This window comes from Procambarus clarkii, chromosome 62, assembly GCF_040958095.1.
Source record: "Procambarus clarkii isolate CNS0578487 chromosome 62, FALCON_Pclarkii_2.0, whole genome shotgun sequence".
NCBI lineage: Eukaryota > Metazoa > Arthropoda > Malacostraca > Decapoda > Cambaridae > Procambarus > Procambarus clarkii.
In genome coordinates this window covers 27,082,168-27,101,637 of record NC_091211.1, presented here as the reverse complement: position 1 = coordinate 27,101,637, position 19,470 = coordinate 27,082,168, and the positions used below count along the sequence as shown (strand labels likewise).

Sequence of the window (19,470 nt, the reverse complement as noted above, 5' to 3'; positions counted from 1 at the left end):
CTAGAGACCGTTGTCCGTCCTGGCCGCCTGGAGACCGTTGTCTGTCCTGGCAGCCTGGAGACCGTTGTCTGTCCTGGCCGCCTGGAGACCGTTGACTGTCCTGGCCCCCTGGAGACCGTTGTCCGTCCTGGCCGCCTGGAGACCGTTGTCCGCCCTGGCCGCCTGGAGACCGTTGTCTGTCCTGGCCGCCTGGAGATCACTGTCCGCCCTGGCCGCCTGGAGACCGTTGTCCGCCCTGGCCGCCTGGAGACCGTTGTCTGTCCTGACCGCCTGGAGACCGTTGTCTGTCCTGACCGCCTGGAGACCGTTGTCCGCCCTGGCCGCCTGGAGACCGTTGTCCGCCCTGGCCGCCTGGAGACCGTTGTCTGTCCTGGCCGCCTGGAGACCGTTGTCCGTCCTGGCCGCCTGGAGACCGTTGTCCGCCCTGGCCGCCTGGAGACCGTTGACTGTCCTGGCCGCCTGGAGACCGTTGACTGTCCTGGCCGCCTGGAGACCGTTGTCCGTCCTGGCCGCCTGGAGACCGTTGTCAGCCCTGGCCGCCTGGAGACCGTTGTCTGTCCTGGCCGCCTGGAGACCGTTGTCCGCCCTGGCCGCCTGGAGACCGTTGACTGTCCTGGCCGCCTGGAGACCGTTGACTGTCCTGGCCGCCTGGAGACCGTTGTCCGCCCTGGCCGCCTGGAGACCGTTGTCCGCCCTGGCCGCCTGGAGACCGTTGACTGTCCTGGCCGCCTGGAGACCGTTGTCCGTCCTGGCCGCCTGGAGACCGTTGTCTGTCCTGGCCGCCTGGAGACCGTTGACTGTCCTGGCCGCCTGGAGACCGTTGACTGTCCTGGCCGCCTGGAGACCGTTGACTGTCCTGGCCGCCTGGAGACCGTTGACTGTCCTGGCCGCCTGGAGACCGTTGACTGTCCTGGCCGCCTGGAGACCGTTGACTGTCCTGGCCGCCTGGAGACCGTTGTCCGCCCTGGCCGCCTGGAGACCGTTAACTGTCCTGGCCGCCTGGAGACCGTTGTCCGTCCTGGCCGCCTGGAGACCGTTGACTGTCCTGGCCGCCTGGAGACCGTTGTCCGTCCTGGCCGCCTGGAGACCGTTGACTGTCCTGGCCGCCTGGAGACCGATGTCCGCCCTGGCCGCCTGGAGACCGTTGACTGTCCTGGCCGCCTGGAGACCGTTGTCCGTCCTGGCCGCCTGGAGACCGTTGACTGTCCTGGCCGCCTGGAGACCGTTGTCCGCCCTGGGCGCCTGGAGACCGTTGTCCGCCCTGGGCGCCTGGAGACCGTTGACTGTCCTGGCCGCCTGGAGACCGTTGACTGTCCTGGCCGCCTGGAGACCGTTGTCCGCCCTGGGCGCCTGGAGACCGTTGTCTGTCCTGGCCGCCTGGAGACCGTTGACTGTCCTGGCCGCCTGGAGACCGTTGTCCGCCCTGGCCGCCTGGAGACCGTTGTCCGCCCTGGCCGCCTGGAGACCGTTGACTGTCCTGGCCGCCTGGAGACCGTTGTCTGTCCTGGCCGCCTGGAGACCGTTGACGGTCCTGGCCGCCTGGAGACCGTTGACTGTCCTGGCCCCCTGGAGACCGTTGTCCGCCCTGGCCGCCTGGAGACCGTTGACTGTCCTGGCCGCCTGGAGACCGTTGTCAGCCCTGGCCGCCTGGAGACCGTTGTCTGTCCTGGCCGCCTGGAGACCGTTGACTGTCCTGGCCGCCTGGAGACCGTTGTCCGCCCTGGCCGCCTGGAGACCGTTGTCCGCCCTGGCCGCCTGGAGACCGTTGACTGTCCTGGCCGCCTGGAGACCGTTGACTGTCCTGGCCGCCTGGAGACCGTTGTCAGCCCTGGCCGCCTGGAGACCGTTGTCTGTCCTGGCCGCCTGGAGACCGTTGACTGTCCTGGCCGCCTGGAGACCGTTGTCCGCCCTGGCCGCCAGGAGACCGTTGACTGTCCTGGCCGCCTGGAGACCGTTGTCCGCCCTGGCCGCCTGGAGACCGTTGACTGTCCTGGCCGCCTGGAGACCGTTGTCCGCCCTGGCCGCCTGGAGACCGTTGTCCGTCCTGGCCGCCTGGAGACCGTTGACTGTCCTGGCCGCCTGGAGACCGTTGTCTGTCCTGGCCGCCTGGAGACCGTTGACTGTCCTGGCCGCCTGGAGACCGTTGACTGTCCTGGCCGCCTGGAGACCGTTGTCCGTCCTGGCCGCCTGGAGACCGTTGTCTGTCCTGGCCGCCTGGAGACCGTTGTCTGTCCTGGCCGCCTGGAGACCGTTGTCCGTCCTGGCCGCCTGGAGACCGTTGTCTGTCCTGGCTGCCTGGAGACCGTTGACTGTCCTGGCCGCCTGGAGACCGTTGACTGTCCTGGCCGCCTGGAGACCGTTGTCCGCCCTGGCCGCCTGGAGACCGTTGTCCGCCCTGGCCGCCTGGAGACCGTTGACTGTCCTGGCCGCCTGGAGACCGTTGTCCGTCCTTGCCGCCTGGAGACCGTTGTCTGTCCTGGCAGCCTGGAGACCGTTGTCTGTCCTGGCCGCTTGGAGACCGTTGTCCGTCCTGGCCGCCTGGAGACCGTTGTCTGTCCTGGCCGCCTGGAGACCGTTGACTGTCCTGGCCGCCTGGAGACCGTTGTCCGTCCTGGCCGCCTGGAGACCGTTGTCTGTCCTGGCCGTCTGGAGACCGTTGACTGTCCTGGCCGCCTGGAGACCGTTGACTGTCCTGGCCGCCTGGAGACCGTTGTCCTCCCTGGCCGCCTGGAGACCGTTGTCCGCCCTGGCCGCCTGGAGACCGCTGACTGTCCTGGCCGCCTGGAGACCGCTGACTGTCCTGGCCGCCTGGAGACCGTTGTCCGTCCTTGCCGCCTGGAGACCGTTGTCTGTCCTGGCAGCCTGGAGACCGTTGTCTGTCCTGGCCGCTTGGAGACCGTTGTCCGTCCTGGCCGCCTGGAGACCGTTGTCTGTCCTGGCCGCCTGGAGACCGTTGTCTGTCCTGGCCGCCTAGAGACCGTTGTCCGTCCTGGCCGCCTGGAGACCGTTGTCTGTCCTGGCAGCCTGGAGACCGTTGTCTGTCCTGGCCGCCTGGAGACCGTTGACTGTCCTGGCCCCCTGGAGACCGTTGTCCGTCCTGGCCGCCTGGAGACCGTTGTCCGCCCTGGCCGCCTGGAGACCGTTGTCTGTCCTGGCCGCCTGGAGATCACTGTCCGCCCTGGCCGCCTGGAGACCGTTGTCCGCCCTGGCCGCCTGGAGACCGTTGTCTGTTCTGACCGCCTGGAGACCGTTGTCTGTCCTGACCGCCTGGAGACCGTTGTCCGCCCTGGCCGCCTGGAGACCGTTGTCCGCCCTGGCCGCCTGGAGACCGTTGTCTGTCCTGGCCGCCTGGAGACCGTTGTCCGTCCTGGCCGCCTGGAGACCGTTGTCCGTCCTGGCCGCCTGGAGACCTAGCCTAGCTTAGACCAAGCATATGCTAGACTGAGCATATCCTGGACTAAGCATATCCTAGACTAAACATATCCTAGACTAAGCATATCCTAGACTAAGCATATCCTGGACTAAGCATATCCTAGACTAAGCATATCCTGGACTAAGCAAATCCTAGACTAAGCATATCCTAGACTGAGCATATCCTGGACTAAGCATATCCTGGACTAAGCATATCCTGGAATAAGCATATCCTGGACTAAGCAAATCCTAGACTAAGCATATCCTAGACTGAGCATATCCTGGACTAAGCATATCCTGGACTAAGCATATCCTAGACTAAGCATATCCTGGACTAAGCATATCCTAGACTAAGCATATCCTGGACTAAGCAAATCCTAGACTAAGCATATCCTAGACTGAGCATATCCTGGACTAAGCATATCCTGGACTAAGCATATCCTGGACTAAGCATATCATAGAACTAGCAAATTCTGGATCTAGTCTATCCAAAACATAACCTAGCCCAGGCTATCTAAATAAAATAATTTGTTATAATTAGCTTATTGGTGAAGCCTAGGTTAGGTTCAGTTATCTATAGTTATAATAACATGATTATAATAACTGCATAATTCATGAAGGAGGGAAGGAGGGAGGGAGGGAGAGCGGGGGGGAGAGAGAGGGAGGGAGGGAGAGCGGGGGGGAGAGAGAGGGAGGGAGGGAGGGAGAGAGAGAGAGAGAGAGAGAGAGAGAGAGAGAGAGAGAGAGAGAGAGAGAGAGAGAGAGAGAGAGAGAGAGAGAGAGAGAGAGAGAGAGAGAGAGAGAGAGAGAGAGAGAGAGAGAGAGAGAGAGAGAGAGAGAAACAGAGAGACAGAGACAGAGACAGAGAGAGAGAGAAAGAGAGAGAGACAGAGAGAGCAGGGAAGGAGAAGGACTTAAGGCAGGTGCCGTTAAGATAAAGACAGGAGCAGACAGCCACATCATGCCGGATCAAATTAATGTGAGGAAAAAGGGGGGTAGTGATCACGAGGCAAGGGATATATTGGATATGTAAATCAACATGAGAGGGACGAATTAATTTGTCGTGGGGAGAGACGCGACCAGAAGACGCGGCGACAAATGGAGACAGATGGTGGAGGGAGGGAGGCCAGGTGGCTCTCTCCTTGTATGATTTAACCTATTTTTATTCTCCTATTTGTCCCTGCAAGGTCGAGCTCTTGGATCCCACCTCTTTAACCGTTGCTTGTCTAATGTACTGAATGTCGACCTATTTTCTGTATCATATCTTACATTTATTTATCTCTCTCTCTCTCTTACACACACACACACACACTAACCCACTCACACACCCACACACAGATAATGGAAATCTGTGATAATTTGCCAGCTAATGGAAAGGAAAAGAGCTGTAGTAGTGGTAGGTGTGAAGGAACAAGAGGGCTCCACAAGGGAGGAATGGAGGACTAAAGACAAAGCTGCAGTGGCAGGGATATTAACGGAGATAGGAATGGAAGGGGCTGAACAGGGCATAGAACAGTTTTTCCAGATTGGCCAGTACAACAGAGACAAAAAGAGATTTATCAAGGTAGTATTCAAGAGCGAGGACATCAAAGAGGACATCCTAGTAAAGAAGAGCAAACTGAGGTATACAAGGAACTACAAAGAGGTATATGTTCAAAGGGACAAGATCAGGGACGAGATAGTAATGGCAGCAGATGCAAGGAAAAGGCGCAAGGAGAAGGAAGGGAGCCAGGGAACCTCCATCCCAGCAACCCCAGAGGGGAGTGGGGAACCCCAATCTAGCAACCCAGGAACCCCAGGGGGGAATGCAACACCTCAGCCCACCACCCAATAGGGCCCCCCCTATCCCCCAGCACAAACCCTTCCCTGCACCTGCACAATGCCCATCATAAAACCCAAATCCTCCCTCTGTCCTTACCCCAAGTATACCCTGCTTTCCCAGCCCCTGGTCTTCTCCCTGCCCCAAGCAGGCCCAGGCGAGACCTAAGCCCTCCATCCCCCACTCCACCTCCCCCGAAACCCCTGTCAACTACACCGCAGGAGGGCGTGCCCTCTCCCCAAGCAATCCCTGCCCCCTCACCCCCAGACTTCTTCTTGCCCCAAGCAAGCCTGAGGAAGACCTAAGCCCTCCATCCCCCACTCCACCTCCCCCTGAACCCCTGGCAACTACCTCACAGGAGGAGGAGCCTACCCAAGTAGCAATGACCATAGAACAACTTCCTACACTTGTGGGGAGTGAGGGTGAAATTGAATATAAGAAAGTGAGCTTCAAGGTAATGTACTCAAACATTGATGGGATTACCAATAAAGCAAGTGAACTGGCAGAAAGGGCACAAGAAGGAAACCCTGATGTAATAGGACTCACGGAAACAAAATTGTCAGGAGTCATAACAGATGCTGTTTCCAAAGGACTACTATATAGTAAGGAAAGAAAGGGAAGGGAGAGGAGGTGGAGGAGTGGCCCTGCTGATAAGGAAGGACTGGAGTTTTGATGAGATGGAAACTCCAGACTGTGATGGGTTCAGAGATTACATAACAGGAACTATAACAATGGGTGGACCTAAGATAATAGTGACAGTTATTTACAACCCTCCCCTAAATGACAGAAGACCTAGACAGGAGTTTGATAGGAACAACATAGCAACCATTAATATAATAGAGAGAGCAGCTTCAGTTGCCTGTAAGAATGGTTCAAGACTCTTAATCATGGGCGATTTCAACCATGGAAAGATAGACTGGGAGAATGGGGACCCACCTGGTGGTGCAGATACGTGGAGAGCTAAACTCTTGGAAGTGGCAACAAGGAACTTTCTGAGCCAGCATGTCAGGGAACCCACAAGAGTGAGAGGCAATGATGAACCAGCTAGACTCGACTTAATATTCACCCTGAATGAGTCAGAAATAAGGGAAGTCAAATTTGAAGCCCCCATAGGAATGAGTGACCACAGTGTACTGACTTTTGAATACTTGGTGGAGGTAGGGATAACCTATCCAAGGATGGGATCAGAGGGAAAAAGACTAAATTACCGAAGAGGAAAATATGACGAGATGAGGAACTTCCTCAGGGGAATACCAAAGGAAACAGAACTTAGAGACAAGAATGTGCAGGACATGATGGATTTTGTCACCCAGAAGTGCCAGGAAGCTGCAGACAGGTTTATCCCCGTCCAAAAGGAGAAAAACGAAAAACAACAGAAAAACCCATGGTTCAACCAGGAATGTAAGGTAGCGAAGCAACTGAGTAAAAGAACATGGAGAAACTACAGAAATAACAGAACACCAGAGAGCAGGAAGAGATACCAGAGGGCCAGAAATGAGTACCTCAGAGTGAGGAGAGAAGCAGAGAGACAGTTTGAAAATGACATCGCGAGTAAAGCTAAGACCCAACCAAAGCTGCTCCACAGCCACATTAGGAGGAAAACAGCAGTGAAGGAACAAGTGATGAAACTGAGAAAAGGGGAGAACAGATACACAGAGAATGACAAGGATGACAGAGACTACAGGATGACCTGGACAAACTGGAGGAATGGTCTAGAAAATGGCTGCTAAAGTTCAACTCAGGAAAGTGTAAGGTAATGAAGTTAGGCGAAGGGAGCAGGAGGCTGAACACAAGGTATCATATGGAGGTGAAATCGTGCAAGAGTCAAATAGAAAGAAATATCTGGGGGTTGATATCACACCAAACCTGTCCCCAGAGGCCCACATCAAAAGAATATCATCAGCGGCATATGCTAGACTGGCCAACATAAGAACTACCTTTAGAAACTTGTGTAAGGAATCGTTCAGGACCCTGTATACCACTTATGTAAGACCAATCCTGGAGTATGCAGCTCCAGCCTGGAGTCCATACCTAGTTAAACACAAGACAAAAGTTAGAGAAGATTCAGCAGTATGCCACCAGGCTCGTCCCGGAACTGAGAGGATTGAGCTACGAGGAAAGGCTATAGGAGATGAACCTCACATCCCTGGAAAACAGAAGAGTAAGGGGAGACATGATAACCACCTATAAAATTCTCAGGGGAATTGACAGGGTGGACAAAGACAAACTCTTCAGCACGGGTGGGACACGAACAAGGGGACACAGGTGGAAATTCAGTACCCAGATGAGCCACAGAGACGTTAGAAAGAATTTTTCAGTGTCAGAGTAGTTAATAAATGGAATGCATTAGGAAGTGATGTGGTGGAGGCTGACTCCATACACAGTTTCAAGTGTAGATATGATAGAGCCCAATAGGCTCAGGAACCTGTACACCTGTTGATTGACAGTTGAGAGGCGGGACCAAAGAGCCAAAGCTCAACCTACACAAGCACAAGCAGGTGAGTACATCCCCAAGATGCAAGATGTTTATAAGATTCTTATGTACATTCCAAACTCAATACTGAGATGGGATGTGTTGCTTCTCCACTTATGACTCTAAGGTCGAAGATTTGTGATATTGTGACACGTTTTAGGTCTCCAGTTCCCTTCTATGTCCCCTCGTCTTACTGATCCCTGTTTGAAAATTACACCTCTGTCTATTAAGCAAATTCTCTGTTGAAGCTTACTTGTGTTGGTTATGTCTGCTCTGTTCTATCTTGGCTCCATCGTGGCGAGCTCCAGTTTCTTGTTAAGGTTCCTAAAAGCACTTTCGTTATTGGCCAACCTTGCCCATGTAGCCAATATTCGTCCCACGTTGGCTTCGGGAGACATAGCCAGTGTTATCAACCTTTAAGTCTTTTGTTTGTTGTTTAAGATTCGCTACCTGGAACAAAAAGTTCCAAGTAGCACGGGCTATGGTGAGCCCGTAGTTGACTTACCTTTAAGTCTTTTTCCTCCATCCGATTCTATTAGTGTTTCCATTCTTATTTGGTGTATTGTATCAGCCCGTCTGTTGTGTCAACCCCATAAGGGATGTCCCTACCCTATAAGACATACACCCACCCCATAAGGGATGTCCCTACCCTATAAGACATACACCCACCCCATAAGGGATGTCCCTACCCTATAAGACATACACCCACCCCATAAGGGATGTCCCTACCCTATAAGACATACACCCACCCCATAAGGGATGTCTCTACCCTATAAGACATACACCCACCCCATAAGGGATGTCCCTACCCTATAAGACATACACCCACCCCATAAGGGATGTCTCTACCCTATAAGACATACACCCACCCCATAAGGGATGTCCCTACCCTATAAGACATACACCCACCCCATAAGGGATGTCTCTACCCTATAAGACATACACCCACCCCATAAGGGATGTCTCTACCCTATAAGACATACACCCACCCCATAAGGGATGTCCCTACCCTATAAGACATACACCCACCCCATAAGGAATGTCCCTACCCTATACTCTCTGCTAGCAGCACTTTTAGGTCTAAAAGGTCTAGCAGTGGTCTAAAAGGAGGCTTTTAGACCACTGCATATCAGCAATGTGAGGCCAGTGAGGGACTATACCGCCACAACGTGAAGCCCCAGCTTACAAAAAACACACAAGGAAGCTCGAAAAGGTGCAGAAGTTTGCGACGAGACTCGTCCCGGAGCTGCGAGGTACGAAGACAGACTGAAAGAACTAAACCTGACCACGTTAGAAAAACGGGAGGGAGAGGAGGGACATAATACAGACATATAAAATACTTAGAGATCGACAAGGTGGAAACACAGGAAATGTTTACAATGAATAACAATAGAACAAGGGGGGCCACGGATGGAAGTTTGAGACTCAGATGTGCCATAGAGATGTTAAAAAGTTTTCCTTTAGCGTAAGACTAGTGAGTAAATGGAATGACCTTAAATAGCAGGTTATAGAGGCTAACTCCATTCATAACTTTAAAAGCAGGTATGATAAGAGCAACAGGCCCAGGAGTCATTGCATTAGACAACCAACGGCTAGAAAGGCGGGGTCTAAGAGCTGGAGCGTGATCCTGCAGGCCCAAACAGGCGGGTAGTGCCCCGTCGACTAATGAGGAAGGAGTGCCAGGCGTGTCATCTGACACACAAGCCCACAGTGCATAACTGATGCATAAATTACCAGATATACATTATTCAATGACTTAATCATCAGATAACCCGGATGTGATGATACGGAATGAACCTCGTTACTGCGACCGCATGACACACAACCCCATAGCTGACAATCAAGGGTCAAGGGGTCCAGGACAGCTGACAGTCAAGGGTCAAGGGGTCCATGACAGTTAACAGTCAAGGCCCAAGGGGTCCAGGGTCGCTGACAGTCAAGCCACAAGGGGTCAAGCACAGCTGACAGTCAAGACAAGGGAGTCAGCCACACGTAATAGTCACAGCAAGTGTTTGGGACAAATTTCCTTCCACTTGATTCCTCTGTTCACCCAGTAGTTTAGAAAGCTCTTGTGGGATACATCCTCGAAATAGTCAGTAGTTACCCTAGTAGATATGATAGAGAAAATAGTTCAGGGGGTCAGTACAACAGACAACCGAAGGTTTAAATGGTTAAAAAGGCGGGGTCCAAGAGATAAAACCTCCATCGTATAGGCAGAAACAGGTGAACATACACACACACACACACACACACACACACACACACACACACACACACACACACACACACACACACACTCTCTCTCTCTCTGGGTGAAAAGTAAACCCACAGAAATAGTTGTGGTCCGTCGTACTTGTGCTCCTCTCTATATTCAACCCGTTCTCGCACTTGCTTATAGTCAATATCTTACTTATGAATAAGTGCATATGTGACACACTAATTTATTGTGAATATTTGAGTTTACCTTGAAAAGCTGAATAGAAAACCACAACCTAACCTAACTTTCTTAGTATGTTAATACTAAGTACAATTAGTACTGAACCTATACCTTTATGGTATACAATTAGTACTGACGCTATACCTTTATGGTATACAATTAGTACTGACGCTATACCTTTAGGGTATACAATTAGTACTGAAGCTATACCTTTAGGGTATACAATTAGTACTGAAGCTATACCTTTAGGGTATACAATTAGTACTGAAGCTATAAATATATTGATATTTCAGTTTTATACAAATAATAAAACAAAACTAAAATATATAAATTGTAAAGTAACTCAGGATATTGTCAAATTTTGTATAAAATCTCTATTGTTTAATAAAACTGAGAGAAAAAGTTAGTGCCTTGAAAAAAAACATGGCTTGGAATATGTCACATATATACTTATTTATAAGCGAAATAGTGACTATAAGTAATAAGTAATATTTGTGCGAGAGTAAGTTGTAACATTTACCAGTCAACAGGTAAACAGTGTAAGGTGTAAAGAATAGGTGAATAGGGAACATTTATGTACACTAAGCCAACTATATATGTGCCCACGTGTATGAATAAAGTATTTCAATTAAACAATGTCAAAACATTGCCCATTGCATGGTTGGGTGTTGATGGTGAGGAGACACAGCCAGGGGGGATGTTGATGGTGAGGGGGAGACACAGCCAGGGAGGGTGTTGATTGTGAGGGGGAGACACAGCCAGGGGGGGTGTTGATGGTGAGGGGGGAGACACAGCCAGGGGGGATGTTGATGGTGAGGGGGGAGACACAGCCAGGGGGGGTGTTGATTGTGAGGGGGAGACACAGCCAGGGGGGGTGTTGATTGTGAGGAGACACAGCCAGGGGGGTGTTGATGGTGAGGGGGAGACACAGCCAGGGGGGGTGTTGATTGTGAGGAGACACAGCCAGGGGGGGTGTTGATGGTGAGGGGGGAGACACAGCCAGGGGGGTGTTGATTGTGAGGGGGAGACACAGCCAGGGGGGGGGTGTTGATGGTGAGGGGGGAGACACAGCCAGGGGGGGTGTTGATGGTGAGGGGGGAGACACAGCCAGGGGGGGTGTTGATGGTGAGGGGGGAGACACAGCCAGGGGGGGTGTTGATGGTGAGGGGGGAGACACAGCCAGGGGGGGTGTTGATTGTGAGGAGACACAGCCAGGGGGGATGTTGATGGTGAGGGGGAGACACAGCCAGGGGGGGGGGTGTTGATTGTGAGGGGGAGACACAGCCAGGGGGGTGTTGATGGTGAGGAGACACAGCCAGGGGGGGTGTTGATGGTGAGGAGACACAGCCAGGGGGGTGTTGATGGTGAGGAGACACAGCCAGGGGGGGTGTTGATTGTGAGGGGGAGACACAGCCAGGGGGGGTGTTGATGGTGAGGGGGGAGACACAGCCAGGGGGGGTGTTGATGGTGAGGGGGGAGACACAGCCAGGGGGGGTGTTGATGGTGAGGGGGAGACACAGCCAGGGGGGGGTGTTGATTGTGAGGGGGAGACACAGCCAGGGGGGGGGGGTGTTGATTGTGAGGGGGAGACACAGCCATGGGCGTGTTGATGGTGAGGGGGGAGACACAGCCAGGGAGGGTGTTGATTGTGAGGGGGAGACACAGCCAGGGGGGGGATGTTGATTGTGAGGGGGAGACACAGCCAGGGAGGGTGTTGATGGTGAGGGGGGAGACACAGCCAGGGAGGGTGTTGATGGTGAGGGAGGGACACAGTCAGGGAGGGTGTTGATGGTGAGGGGGAGACACAGTCAGGGAGGGTGTTGATGGTGAGGAGACACAGCCAGGGAGGGTGTTGATGGTGAGGGGGAGACACAGTCAGGGAGGGTGTTGATGGTGAGGAGACACAGTCAGGGAGGGTGTTGATGGTGAGGGGGAGACACAGCCAGGGAGGGTGTTGATGGTGAGGAGACACAGCCAGGGAGGGTGTTGATGGTGAGGGGGAGACACAGTCAGGGAGGGTGTTGATGGTGAGGAGACACAGCCAGGGAGGGTGTTGATGGTGAGGGGGAGACACAGTCAGGGAGGGTGTTGATGGTGAGGAGACACAGCCAGGGAGGGTGTTGATGGTGAGGGGGAGACACAGCCAGGGAGGGTGTTGATGGTGAGGAGACACAGCCAGGGAGGGTGTTGATGGTGAGGAGACACAGCCGGGGAGGGTGTTGATGGTGAGGGGGAGACACAGTCAGGGAGGGTGTTGATGGTGAGGAGACACAGCCAGGGAGGGTGTTGATGGTGAGGGGGAGACACAGCCAGGGAGGGTGTTGATGGTGAGGGGGGAGACACAGTCAGGGAGGGTGTTGATGGTGAGGAGACACAGCCAGGGAGGGTGTTGATGGTGAGGGGGAGACACAGTCAGGGAGGGTGTTGATGGTGAGGGGGAGACACAGCCAGGGAGGGTGTTGATGGTGAGGCGGAGACACAGCCAGGGAGGGTGTTGATGGTGAGGAGACACAGCCAGGGAGGGTGTTGATGGTGAGGAGACACAGTCAGGGAGGATTACACATCTTTTGACGACACTTATGATGCTTCGCTGATGAATACGTTGATGGGTGGCCGCTCTCACACTGTGATGAAGGAGCCGCCAGTGTGCCCCGTCGCCCCGTGCACCAGTGCCGCCCTCTCCACACCACCACCACCACGCTCCCCACCGTCTTGTGCTGCCACTGCTGTAGGCACTCTCTTGGTGCGGTGGGTGGTGGGTGGGTTGTGGGTGGTTGGTGGGTGTGTGGCCAGTGGTTGGTGGGTGGGTGGCCAGTGGTTGGTGGGTGGGTGGCCAGAGGTTGGTGGGTGGGTGGCCAGTGGTTGGTGGGTGGGTGGCCAGTGGTTGGTGGGTGGGTGGTGGGTGGTGGAACTGTGACCGGAAATCAGGGAAGTGAGTGAACATTGTGTCCTAGAGGCGTCCTCCTGGTAGGGTGGTGAACACTGTGTGTCCTAGGGGCGTCCTCCTGGTGGGGTGGTGAACACTGTGTGTCCTAGGGGCGTCCTCCTGGTGGGGTGGTGAACACTGTGTGTCCTAGGGGCGTCCTCCTGGTGGGGTGGTGGACACTGTGTGTCCTAGGGGCGTCCTCCTGGTGGGGTGGTGGACACTGTGTGTCCTAGGGGCGTCCTCCTGGTGGGGTGGTGGACACTGTGTGTCCTAGAGGCGTCCTCCTGGTGGGGTGGTGAACACTGTGTGTCCTAGGGGCGTCCTCCTGGTGGGGTGGTGGACACTGTGTGTCCTAGGGGCGTCCTCCTGGTGGGGTGGTGGACACTGTGTGTCCTAGGGGCGTCCTCCTGGTGGGGTGGTGGACACTGTGTGTCCTAGAGGCGTCCTCCTGGTGGGGTGGTGAACACTGTGTGTCCTAGGGGCGTCCTCCTGGTGGTGTGGTGAACACTGTGTCCTAGAGGCGTCCTCCTGGTGGTGTGGTGAACACTGTGTGTCCTAGGGGCGTCCTCCTGGTGGTGTGGTGAACACTGTGTGTCCTAGAGGCGTCCTCCTGGTGGTGTGGTGAACACTGTGTGTCCTAGAGGCGTCCTCCTGGTGGTGTGGTGAACACTGTGTGTCCTAGAGGCGTCCTCCTGGTGGTATGGTGAACACTGTGTGTCCTAGAGGCGTCCTCCTGGTGGTGTGGTGAACACTGTGTGTCCTAGAGGCGTCCTTCTGGTGGTGTGGTGAACACTGTGTGTCCTAGAGGCGTCCTCCTGGTGGTGTGGTGAACACTGTGTGTCCTAGAGGCGTCCTCCTGGTGGTGTGGTGAACACTGTGTGTCCTAGAGGCGTCCTCCTGGTGGGGTGGTGAACACTGTGTGTCCTAGAGGCGTCCTCCTGGTGGGGTGGTGAACATTGTGTGTCCTAGAGGCGTCCTCCTGGTGGTGTGGTGAACACTGTGTGTCCTAGAGGCGTCCTCCTGGTGGTGTGGTGAACACTGTGTGTCCTAGAGGCGTCCTCCTGGTGGGGTGGTGAATATTGTGTGTCCTAGAGGCGTCCTCCTGGTGGGGTGGTGAACATTGTGTGTCCTAGAGGCGTCCTCCTGGTGGTGTGGTGAACACTGTGTGTCCTAGGGGCGTCCTCCTGGTGGTGTGATGAACACTGTGTGTCCTAGAGGCGTCCTCCTGGTGGTGTGGTGAACACTGTGTGTCCTAGAGGCGTCCTCCTGGTGGTGTGGTGAACACTGTGTGTCCTAGAGGCGTCCTCCTGGTGGTGTGGTGAACACTGTGTGTCCTAGAGGCGTCCTCCTGGTGGTGTGGTGAACACTGTGTGCCCTAGAGGCGTCCTCCTGGTGGTGTGGTGAACACTGTGTGTCCTAGAGGCGTCCTCCTGGTGGTGTGGTGAACACTGTGTGTCCTAGAGGCGTCCTCCTGGTGGTGTGGTGAACACTGTGTGTCCTAGAGGCGTCCTCCTGGTGGTGTGGTGAACACTGTGTGTCCTAGAGGCGTCCTCCTGGTGGGGTGGTGAACATTGTGTGTCCTAGAGGCGTCCTCCTGGTGGTGTGGTGAACACTGTGTGTCCTAGGGGCGTCCTCCTGGTGGTGTGGTGAACACTGTGTGTCCTAGAGGCGTCCTCCTGGTGGTGTGGTGAACACTGTGTGTCCTAGAGGCGTCCTCCTGGTGGTGTGGTGAACACTGTGTGTCCTAGGGGCGTCCTCCTGGTGGTGTGGTGAACACTGTGTGTCCTAGAGGCGTCCTCCTGGTGGTGTGGTGAACACTGTGTGTCCTAGGGGCGTCCTCCTGGTGGTGTGGTGAACACTGTGTGTCCTAGGGGCGTCCTCCTGGTGGTGTGGTGAACACTGTGTGTCCTAGTGGCGTCCTCCTGGTGGTGTGGTGAACACTGTGTGTCCTAGGGGCGTCCTCCTGGTGGTGTGGTGAACACTGTGTCCTAGAGGCGTCCTCCTGGTGGTGTGGTGAACACTGTGTGTCCTAGAGGCGTCCTCCTGGTGGTGTGGTGAACACTGTGTGTCCTAGAGGCGTCCTCCTGGTGGTGTGGTGAACACTGTGTCCTAGAGGCGTCCTCCTGGTGGGGTGGTGGACACTGTGTGTCCTAGAGGCGTCCTCCTGGTGGTGTGGTGAACACTGTGTGTCCTAGTGGCGTCCTCCTGGTGGTGTGGTGAACACTGTGTGTCCTAGGGGCGTCCTCCTGGTGGGGTGGTGGACACTGTGTGTCCTAGGGGCGTCCTCCTGGTGGGGTGGTGAACACTGTGTCCTAGGGGCGTCCTCCTGGTGGGGTGGTGGACACTGTGTGTCCTAGGGGCGTCCTCCTGGTGGGGTGGTGGACACTGTGTGTCCTAGGGGCGTCCTCCTGGTGGGGTGGTGAACACTGTGTCCTAGAGGCGTCCTCCTGGTGGGGTGGTGGACACTGTGTGTCCTAGGGGCGTCCTCCTGGTGGGGTGGTGAACACTGTGTCCTAGGGGCGTCCTCCTGGTGGGGTGGTGGACACTGTGTGTCCTAGGGGCGTCCTCCTGGTGGGGTGGTGGACACCGCGTGTCCTAGAGGCGTCCTCCGTCACTGGCCTCGGTGTGGCATGATGGACGAGAGCTACCAGGTGGTGGCTCAGGTTGTTGGGCGGCGCTACTCACATCTACTCACAACACTCAAGGTGTCAGAGGATACCTGCACCCTGCAGGTACCCTCTTCACCTGTAACATGAGGCAATCCTGCCACTTTTGACACCGAGTCTAGTAAGTAAATCCCAGAACAATACAGTGTGACTGGATAAAGAGTGATCACCTAAGAAATGGAAGCTGAATTCATTTAAACAATATCTAACTACCTTTCCTTAGCATAGAGAGAAGACTTAACACTTACCCTGCTGCCATAGTGTTGTGTTCACCCTGCAGGGAGACCTGATCACTCCGTCTTACCTGTGTAAAGGCAACAGGGAACGTTTACATTTGACGTGGAATGTAATTGATGTGTAAATGTCTTATGGCGTCCGGCTGTAAATGACATGTTAGATAAAACAGTGAAAATACTGTACACTGCAAAGATAATTTGATAGACACGTTTAAAGCATACCTGATGCATCGGTATGTTACTCAGGTTATGGGTGACAATGTGTATCAGTGCTATACCGACGGCTCTGTAGAAGAAGGTGGACGATGTACCGGATGTGCATGTAACATATTTGAACAATCTTCTCTCGTACATACAGCAATAAAGCGCGACAATGACTGGGCAAGTACAACTCAAACCCAACTAGCAGGCATATACCTTGCTGCTGAACTTGTAAAAGACAAAGGCAGTGGACTTATATACTGTGACTCGCAGAGTGCCCGAAACGCTTTGCGTAATAGTGGCTTTAGGCATTGTATGTACTAGCTCTATCTATAAATCCATCAATGTTTGTATCTCACCTTGTATGTATGTACTTTACCTGAATAAACATTTGAATTGATTTGAGTGCACTCCTGGCATTGAACGCACATAGTAGTGACACCCAGAAAATAGTCAGTGATATTCGAATGAATGTTTTAGCTGCTAATGAAAACAGATTTGAAATTAAATTCCTATGGATACCATCACATGTTGGCATCTCAAGGCATGACACTGTTGATATGCTTGCTAAGTCAGCCTGCAGAAAACCAGTGGTAGAAATTGATATGGGTGTTTCATTAGCAGTGACAAAGAGAATACTTAAACAAATATCAAATGAAAATCTTACTTATGTAACAAATTCACAAAGTCTGAAAGTTGTAGCATTAAATATTATGATAGATATCGTGAGGAGACATTCACATATGGGACTAATAGAACATGAACCCGGCAATGTGATGTTATAGTGGCCAGAATACGCCTGGGATATAGACGTATCTGGCAGCTTTCTCAAAACCCAAATGTCCAATACACCATCTTGAGGTTATCTTGAGATGATTTCGTTTTTTTTTTTTTTAGTGTCCCCGCGGCCCGATCCTCGACCAGGCCTCCACCCCCAGGAAGCAGCCCGTGACAGCTAACTAACACCCAGGTACCTATTTTACTGCTAGGTAACAGGGGGCATAGGGTGAAAGAAACTCTGCCCATTGTTTTTCGCTGGTCCGCTCGGCCGACCGGCTCCATGTGTCAACTTTGTGGAAGTGTCCAATACACCATGTGTCAACTTTTTGAAAGTGTCCAATACACCATGTGTCAACTTTGTGAAAGTGTCCAATACACCATGTGTCAACTTTGTGAAAGTGTCCAATACACAATGTGTCAACTTTGTGAAAGAGAAAACATGAACTCCCTTGAACATTATATTGTAGAATGTCCCATACTGACTGACTTTCGCCCTCCTGGGCTGAGGTATTCTGAACTCTATAACTACTATATGAGTACTGGAACACTTGATGATATATTGGACTTGTACCCAAGATTACATGACTATATAATGCATCAGTTATACAATGTGATGTAACTATAACCTGAACTTGTAAAAGCATCTTAATCACCTTCAGTGGTTTAGTGCTTAATAACACAGCAGCAGCTATCTTACCCTGTCAAAGTAGGAAAGACATAAATGTCACAATTGCATTTCATCTTAGTAAACTAACATTAATGACATTATGTAAATATATATATCGAACACTGTTTTGGTAGAGCAGACGTTAATCTGTGTATTTATGTTCGTAGGTTAGATTTTAAAGCACTACAATCACCTTCTGTGGTTGATTGTTCAATAAAACACTGAACTATATATTTAACAGATCTCTCACCCTGTCCATGGAGGACAGAAGAAAATGTTTATATCTTGAGGTTACCTTGAGATGATTTCGGGGCTTAGCGTCCCCGCGGCCCGGTCCTCGACCAGGCTACTCCTTTTTGTTACAGATTCCCAGGCAGCAGCCCGTAGCAGCTGACTAACTCCCAGGTACCTATTTACTACTAGGTAACAGGGGCATAGGGTGAAAGAAACTCTGCCCATCGTTTCTCGCCGGCGCCCGGCATCGAACCCGGGACCACAGGATCACGTGCCTAGCGTGCTGTCCGCTCGGCCACCGGCTCCCCTCTGTGTGTGTGTGTGTGTGTGTGTGTGTGTGTGTGTGTGTCTGTGTGTGTGTGTGTGTGTGTGTGTGTGTGTGTGTGTGTGTGTGTGTGTGTGTGTGTGTGTGTGTGTGTGTGTGTGTGTGTGTGTGTGTGTGTGTGTGTGTGTGTGTGTGCGTGTGTGTGTGTGTGTGTGTGTGTGTGTGCGCGCGCGTGCGTGTGTGTGTGCGTGTGTGTGTGTGTGTGTTACCACCATTGGTTCTAGTTTACTGACTGACAACAGCCCGGTCTCTTCTCAGAGTGGATGGTGCTGTTAAGGAAATCCTCAGCCGAGCTTCAATGGCTGTTTACAGGCGCCTGAGAGACGGGAAGGAGGGCCGGACAAATCCCTATAACCAGGTGGAGGAGGTGTGAGTAGGCCGGATGTAACGAGGAGTGGTGAGGCCGGTCTGACGAGACGGTCCGGATGGCCCGCCACAGCCCCAAACGCGGCCATAACTCCAATATCCGCTGTTTATCATCCTTTGGCAGGAGCAGCGCGGTGGGCCATCTGTCAGTATCATGGCTGCAGCCGAGGGGTGAAGGGGCTCTCAGATATTACTAAATACGCCATTTCAGTTCTCTGCTTCCCCCCCGAGCCAGGAAGGAGCAGCGGCCTTAATGGGATCTTCGTACAGCTTTCGTAGACTTGTTTTTGTTCAATGATGCGACTTGTATAAGAATATTCAATCTCTGAACATCAATACAAGAATATTCGAGCTATGTTATATATGCAAGTTTTGTAAAATGCTCAGACTTAGACTCTTCATATTGGGATGCATATTTAACGGGAAGAGAAAACAAGTGGTGCCATAGTAACAATGACTAGTTCCTCCCTCATACTAGTCAACAGCTTGTGAGGACAAGCTCCGGCCTCACCCTCACGCCTGAGCTTCCTCATCATTCTCACTCTGCTCTCCACCCCCTCATACATGAGCTCGTCTCATTCCACCATATCCTCATCGTAGACGTCTGCGTGTTCTCTTGCATTTACAGCCATTATGGAACTTACATGTACACCTGTGCCACCGCTCCAGCGCAGGTCACAGAGAACCTTACCTTGAGGTTACCTTGAGGTGCTTCCGGGGCTTAGCGTCCCCGCGGCCCGGTCGTCGACCAGGCCTCCTGATTGCCGGAGGCGAGAAAGTTGGTGTCAGTATCTCGTCTCTCTGTGCTACTGATTTCTTTCAGATCTGTTGCCAGGTAAGTTTCGAAAGCAAACATATCTATCGGATTGGAAATCCATTAGACCTTCAGACCAGAGCACCCTGGAATACCTCGCTGTTCAATGACATTA

General features: G+C 53.1%; 1 protein-coding gene across 1 annotated transcript; it reads right to left on the bottom strand.

Annotated features, from left to right (window-relative positions):
* LOC138354369 (suprabasin-like) lies at positions 1–8,251 on the bottom strand. The gene is made up of 5 exons (XM_069308543.1): positions 8,209–8,251; positions 2,995–3,419; positions 2,374–2,727; positions 1,051–1,431; positions 1–378 (listed from the first exon to the last, which is right to left on the bottom strand). The coding sequence occupies exons 1-5, from the start codon at positions 8,249–8,251 to the stop codon at positions 1–3; spliced, it is 1,581 nt and encodes a 526-aa protein (XP_069164644.1).
* Between the last annotated feature and the right edge of the window lie 11,219 nt (positions 8,252–19,470).